The sequence below is a fragment of the Brienomyrus brachyistius genome, unplaced genomic scaffold (genome assembly GCF_023856365.1).
Source record: "Brienomyrus brachyistius isolate T26 unplaced genomic scaffold, BBRACH_0.4 scaffold154, whole genome shotgun sequence".
Lineage (NCBI taxonomy): Eukaryota > Metazoa > Chordata > Actinopteri > Osteoglossiformes > Mormyridae > Brienomyrus > Brienomyrus brachyistius.
In genome coordinates, this window is record NW_026042429.1 from 317,503 (window position 1) to 324,163 (window position 6,661).

General features: G+C 50.1%; 1 protein-coding gene across 1 annotated transcript; it reads right to left on the reverse strand.

The window, feature by feature from the left end:
* Positions 1 to 509: 509 nt before the first annotated feature.
* fjx1 (four-jointed box kinase 1) lies at positions 510 to 5,517 on the reverse strand. Its single transcript, XM_049005179.1, has one exon. It carries the CDS (start codon positions 5,229 to 5,231, stop codon positions 3,963 to 3,965), a length of 1,269 nt encoding a protein of 422 aa, XP_048861136.1. The 5' UTR covers positions 5,232 to 5,517; the 3' UTR covers positions 510 to 3,962.
* Positions 5,518 to 6,661: the final 1,144 nt, after the last annotated feature.

Genomic DNA, 6,661 nt, shown 5'->3' on the forward strand with positions numbered 1-6,661 from the left:
CACCGAGATCTTTGCTGGACTGCAAACAGGATTCCTGAGGCTGATCCCGTGAGCAAAATGCTTCAGCACAAACCATAAATAAATAAAACCATCTGTTCAAACTCACTTCAGACACAGGGGATGGTCAAAGAACATTCCGGAGTCAAGAAGGGCAGGCAGAAGCAGCAGCTTTAGGACAGGTTCGACGTAATGACTAACGCGCCCAGGAAAACCCTAAGCATCGTCTTGCTGGAGGCTTCCCAAAAATCCCAAAACGATTTCAAAATGCAAAACGTACAAATGTTCAAAAATACTGCAGTGGGCTTTGCTCTACGGTAAAAGCCGTTTACCTTTTCCACGTCTACATTTCAAACAGTGTCCAGCACCTGGAATTTTTACAAAGTGTTCAACAAAACAAATCCATTTTACCAGAGGGGCTTATATACCACTACAACGGAACAATCAATACTTCTAAAAAAAAAAACCCATTAAAACCAAACTAATGGGATATTACACTCACATAAGAAATGTGTTTTTTTTTAAACATGTATCTTTATTGACATTTGTCAGCCAAATACATTTTGTAAAAACACAGGAACAAATCATTTATATAAAAAAAGCAAAATAAAGTGCGCACTTATACTTTTTTTAGTTAACAAAAACAAACATTAATGACATCTTTTGTTGTATATTACAGAGAGCATAGTACAGCAAAGTGAAAAACCAGCTTCACGCCATTTCTAACAGCAGGACTGTTTTTTAATAGAAATATAAACTCTCCCTCCCTCTCTCTCTCACACACACAGACACACACACTCTCTCTCTCTTCAACAGCAGTCCAATAAACATGGATCCTAGGATAATGATGACACTCTTGTTCCTATAGTTAGCAGGGGATAAAGAACTTTGCTCCGTTGCCTCCCACTTTCCACAGACACAAACATCGCAGAATCCCACTGTGGCACCTACTCCCTGCTTGTCGGCATGTCCTCCTTCCCTGGAATGTGCTATATAACAGATTCGCTCGGACACAAGGCTTTTGCAGAGCCCTAAACATTTCAGCGACGCCCCCGCGCGCCTAAAAGCGCTGCCTCTTAGAGACTGATGAATGAACCGCGCTGCAGTTTCCCCAGTGACTTCAGCGAGACGCCCTCACCATGGCCGGGGAGCCTGTGCTTTTCAGCTCTGACGTTAAAACGGACAGGAAAGCAGTGCTTGGCAGGTAAATGAAACTTCCACGAGAGGAGAGACCCACCAGAAACGACGGAAGCTGCCTGCCCTCGCAGACGGTGCTTCCGAAAGCGGCTCCCGGCGTGCAAATCTTCCGGAGCCCATTCTGGCTCATCGTCCTGATTAAATAACGCGCCACTTGGGAGTCGTGCTGGGCTGGCTGGCGGCACACGGTGGGGGCAGGACTGAAGCGTTTACAAACAGGAAGGCCCTGCTTCTCTAGTCATTAACTACAAAGAGTGGACCAGGTGTCCATCCCAGGCTGTAACTGTGACAAAGCCCCCCCCATTTCAGGCAGGGGGTTAATGAGGCCCAGACAGATATTTAGGCCCCTGCTGGAAGCCAAGAGCTAAGCGGGAGGGTATGGGGAAACCTCAGGCTGAGGACGGTATGCCTTTGATATCTCCGATCGGCGTAAATCAGGCCTGATGGTGGCCCTTATAGAATCAGCGGGGAGCCTAAAAACAGCATTCAATTAAAAAAGAAAATCCAATTTTCCTTAAAAATAGAACCATAAGAGGAGGTGGGACAAGCTGACGTACCCCACCCACTCCCCACAAATTATGAAAGCCTGGTTTAAGTCATAAATAATTTGCAGCTGTCATCAGCAGTGAATGTCTTTGGGCACTAAATGCAGCACAGAATATCAGCCCCCCCCCCACCACACACACATTTCTGCTCACCAGAAACGCCATGTTGTGTAGGGAGAATAACACCCCACATCGATCGCAATCGCTGTCGCCCCTGCCGTTTACCTCTGGTGCCAGGTGACCCCAGATGAGTCCCAGACTCCAATCAAAAACAGAGATGGCTCCCTAAACAGACAGCAGCACACAGGGCATGATGGGATACTGCTGACCCTGGTGGCACAGCCTATTGTCATGCTTTCCTCTTCCGCAGTGTCGAAACACGCTTCTGGTGCCTCCTCTGTTCGGAAGGCTCACACCACAACTCAGTGGAATTAGCAACGGTGCTCGACCGTGAATCGCAAGTGGATGACGGGACGCGCCAGGAAAACTCTCAGCATTTAAATGCAAAACAGCCCGTTACTCAGAGAGCGCGGCGTTCTCAGCCCCGCCTGCGAAAACAAGAACTTCCTCAACGACGCCCCTTCCAAGGGGAAAATTGCCCGGAGCGGGTGGAAGCGGCGCGTACCCCATGCCAAATTACCCCAGAGTTATCAAGGAGAGGGCGTTCGAGTGTCATAAGATGCAGCGGCATCGTAACCCCCGGCCTGCTGTCCCAAAGGGCCGGTTTCCGCTCCCGGATAACACGACAAACGGCAGTAACATGGGCCGAGCACTCTGCAGATTGAGATTAAGCAGCAAGATTAAATGAAAAGCGCGGTGTCCTAAGACTGGCAACAGCAGGAATCATCCGCCTTATTCTCCCACAGGAGGACAATGAACAGAACGGGGGGGGGGGGGGGGGGGGGTTGGCTTTCAACCCACACAGGGTGGAGGGAAGCACTCTAATCCACAACTGGCAATGATAAAGCTCTAAATGAAAGCACCCCCTCAGAATTACCCCATCCAACAAAAAAAAAATACATATATATAACAAAAAAAAATCAGTGCGGGCTGTTTCACTCATATTGCTTTCAAAAATTATTTTAACCTGAAAAAAAAACAGAACAACAGCGAATTATGACGTCGAGTTATTTTTAGAGCCCCGTTTTGCCTTCTCGGAGATTCGGCGGATAATCAGCCTCAGCGCTGACATGTGGTTAAACTCCGGCCGAGGAGAGACGTTAAATGAGCCCCCAAGGTTTCCAGGCTACAGTAAAACACCAGCAGTTATTTATCAATGCACAATGTGCCGCCCAGCGGAGGGGGCTCACATTCTCGCTCGCACCAGTCCAAGTTGCCAGGACTCGCTGTAAATAAATGACCAGTCAAATCTGTGGTAAAATGTGAACAGACTGAAAAACACACCACCTAAATCTCCACAGTATATTACAGCAGAAAACATAAAACACTTGTGCCATACAAAAGATAGCCTATTGGGAATGTTACCAAATATTGCCGTAACCCTGCCCCCCCCCTCCAAATATGTACTTAACTCCATTCACAAAACACCAGCTTCCTACAAACTGTATATCTTAAGGCTGAAAATACAATCATATTACTCAAAAGGTAAAATTTTGGTTTTGGCTGCCATCTCTAACTGCAGACAGTGGATAACAGGATTCCTCACCACCCAAAAATCCCAATAAATCCAATGCTTTTCCCCCCTCCCCTATCAGACCTGTGGATTAAGGCCCCTCTGTGTCTGCAGACATTACATCCACATATTTCACATAAGGCTTTAACCATAGAAACCCATGGAAATGACATTATAAGGCTACTGTTGATCTCTTGTAAATCTAAGAGTCCCTTTGTCTCCATGTAATACAGACTAACCCATTGTCATCCACATCTGTGCTCTGCCCATCCAGTCATTTACATCTGCACACAACCTCACCAGCCGACATGTGACCTCGGTGCTTGCAGTCTGCATATAATTAAACTCATTTTAAGGCTTAATTAAAACGGCATTAAGAGCCCAAACAATTTAGCTCCAGAACGGATTTAAATTAAGGAATGTTTTAAAATGACGGCAAACCACTTATTTTGTTCATGAGAGGTAGGTGATAGGATTAATCTTGAGGTGAAATGAAATCTCATACGGGTGTGTTTAACAAGCTCGGATTATTTTGGGAATATTAAGTTTCTCTCTTCGGCATTTTATCTGGGATGCAAGTTTTTCGTTTTTCATAATCGACTATACCGCTCCTTGCAGTGTAATATGTGTCTATGCAATCGGTCCATCCTTGTTTGCAGGATGGTCGCATGCTCTTCGGAGAGGAAGCCCAACTCGGGGGCCAGGGGCTCACGGAGCCGGTAGAGCTCCCGCAGACGGACGGCTGCGTCCCGGAGACGGTGTAGCTGCAGGACGCGGTGCGCCGTGCGCTTCCTGAACAGGCACACGGAGCCCAGCAGCTCGTCGTGGTACCTCTCCCACATCTGGAGCACCCGGTAGCCGTGCACCAGTCCGGCCTCGTTGTCGATGAGCACCAGGGCGCCGCCCGGCGTCCTCTGCAGGTTGCTGGTGTCCCGCTCCATAACCCGCGGGTCCCACTGCAGGCTGAACAGGTTGCTCACCAGCCTGTCGAAGTTAGCCGTAAGATAGTCGAAGACTATGAGATCGGTCCATTGCACCAGCTCCAGCAGCTCCCCCAGCGTCTTGTTAGCCAGCTGCTCCCGGACGGGGTGCAAACCCTTGCCGTCATGCCGGAGAGGCGCGGGAGTGACGACCCCCGTCAGGTTAGAGACCCACTCGGTGAGCGAAACAACCGCTTTCCAGGACCACTGCAAGTCGCCGATGCTCTCCGTCACCGCCGCCCACTGCGGGCTGTCGGGGCTGAGCTGGGAGAGGGTGATGGGCGGCAGGCTCGTCATGCCCAGCAAGCTGGCGAGGTAATAAGACAGGGTCTCTCCTTGCACCTGATCCTCGTTTATCCCGTACCGCACGCAAGCCCGGGAGCCGTCCGAGAAGGTGGCCAGCCGGTTTGATGTCCTGCCACAGCCAGGCTCCAGTGAAACCACCTCGCTGACCCGGGCTGTCTCGATCCAAGTCCGGGCATGCTCTCCGCTGAAAGCCTGCGGCAACAGAGCCTCCAGCCGCTCGCTCCAAAACACCCCGTCCTCCACAAGCTCCTCCAGCTTGGGATTCAGCGGTGTCGCGATGGCCGTCCCTTTATTTAAATCCAGGTTGGACTTTCTTTTCCCGGAGGTGTCGGTCCGCTCCTCGACGATACTATGGTTGAGGATGCCCAGTACCGGAGGCACAGCCAGGAGTGCACGGAAAGTTTTGAGCGAGCGATCCGGAGGCGAGCCGGCCGGAGCCGAAGCTGCCCCATGCGTCCGGGCACCCCGTCTGTAGCGCCCCGTCCCGTCCTCGAGTCCGGTCCAGATGTAGAGGACGGAGGCACAAGTGCACAGAAAAAGCAGGGCGAGCAGGTTGGCCGCAAACGCCCTCATGGCTGGTCGCCCTTCGCAAGCAATTACCGCTGGACTGAGTCCCAACAAGACGCCAAGTTCCCACTCAACAAAACGGCGTCTGCCGGCCGATCAGCGCTGCGCAGTTCGCCCATTGCAATAGATACAGCCCCAGCCGGCGTAAAGAGCAGCGGTTTCTGGGAATCTCAGCAGCGCGGTCTGCAAAACCCATGTCATCCCAGCCCGCTTTCCCTTTGGAAATTATCCGAATTATCCGCTCCTCTCCCCCCGCCTGCCTCCTGCTTCTCCTCTCCGCTCTGATTTGCGATCGGCTCGTCTCCCACTCACGGACGCCGGGCGCACGACCACGTGATCCGGACCGGGCGCCGGTGGGCGTGTCCAGAGGCAGGGGGGGGGCGGAGGGTCCCGCACGCGCACCCCGCGCCCCCTCGAGGGAGACCACGCGGCTCCGCGAAAACCTGCAAGGAGCAGCGTTTCATTCCGCTTAGCATCGGTCTGAATGACTTGCATACAGTGGATGTGCTTCTCACAGTAAATTCCAAATCCCCCTAGTATAAGACTATGTGCTCAATAAACAGAAATAGAGTAAAATGAATTAAAGTATACTCTGCTCTGTGTAAATATCCGCATTAATTATATAACTATAACAATTTTCAGGACATTGAACATATAATTATGAATGAATGAGGTGTTGTATCATAAGTAAATATTTTTCAATTTAACGGGATAAACCAGAATTTCCATGTGGCAGGAAGAACAAACGATGTTCCCGTTTATGCACTTAAATGGGACCAACAATAACTCAGGCTGCCCCCACCCCCAAGTTAATGCGTTCCATTTTCCATCAATTACACAAAAACAAGAAAATGAAAACCAAGCACAGCTCCCCAAAACCCTCATACATTAAGCGAAGTAAGAGGCCAGCTCTGAATTAAAGTTTTCAATCAAGTTAATTGGGTCATTTTTACAGTAAATTGCTGTGCCAAATCGCCTGGATCCAGCAGCCGTTAGAGGAAGATGAATCCTCACTTTCTGTGAAAGAATTGACATGCTTTCTACTCTCTCTCTCTCTCTCTCTCTCTCTCACACACACACACACACACACACACACAGACACACACCATAGATACAGTCCATTGTGTTCCCTAGCCTGCTTGCTTCTAATTACTCTCCAGTGTCTGGTGCCACACTGAGAGATGCACGATGTTCCATGTTTGAGAACACTGGCGGATTTAGGTATGGGCGGCACGGGCAGCCGGCCAGGGCACCATCTTGCCGGGGGAGGCATGGGGCGCCCACACAAATTCGGTTGTGACATTTGCATGATCAATTTTCTATTGCTCATTTGTGTAAATGATATCACGTCTCCGTGTGGCTCAGCTAACCTAGTCGGAGTGGAAGCCTTGATTCTCGTCTGCGAACTTGCCAGGCTACTCATCAGAAATGTGTCA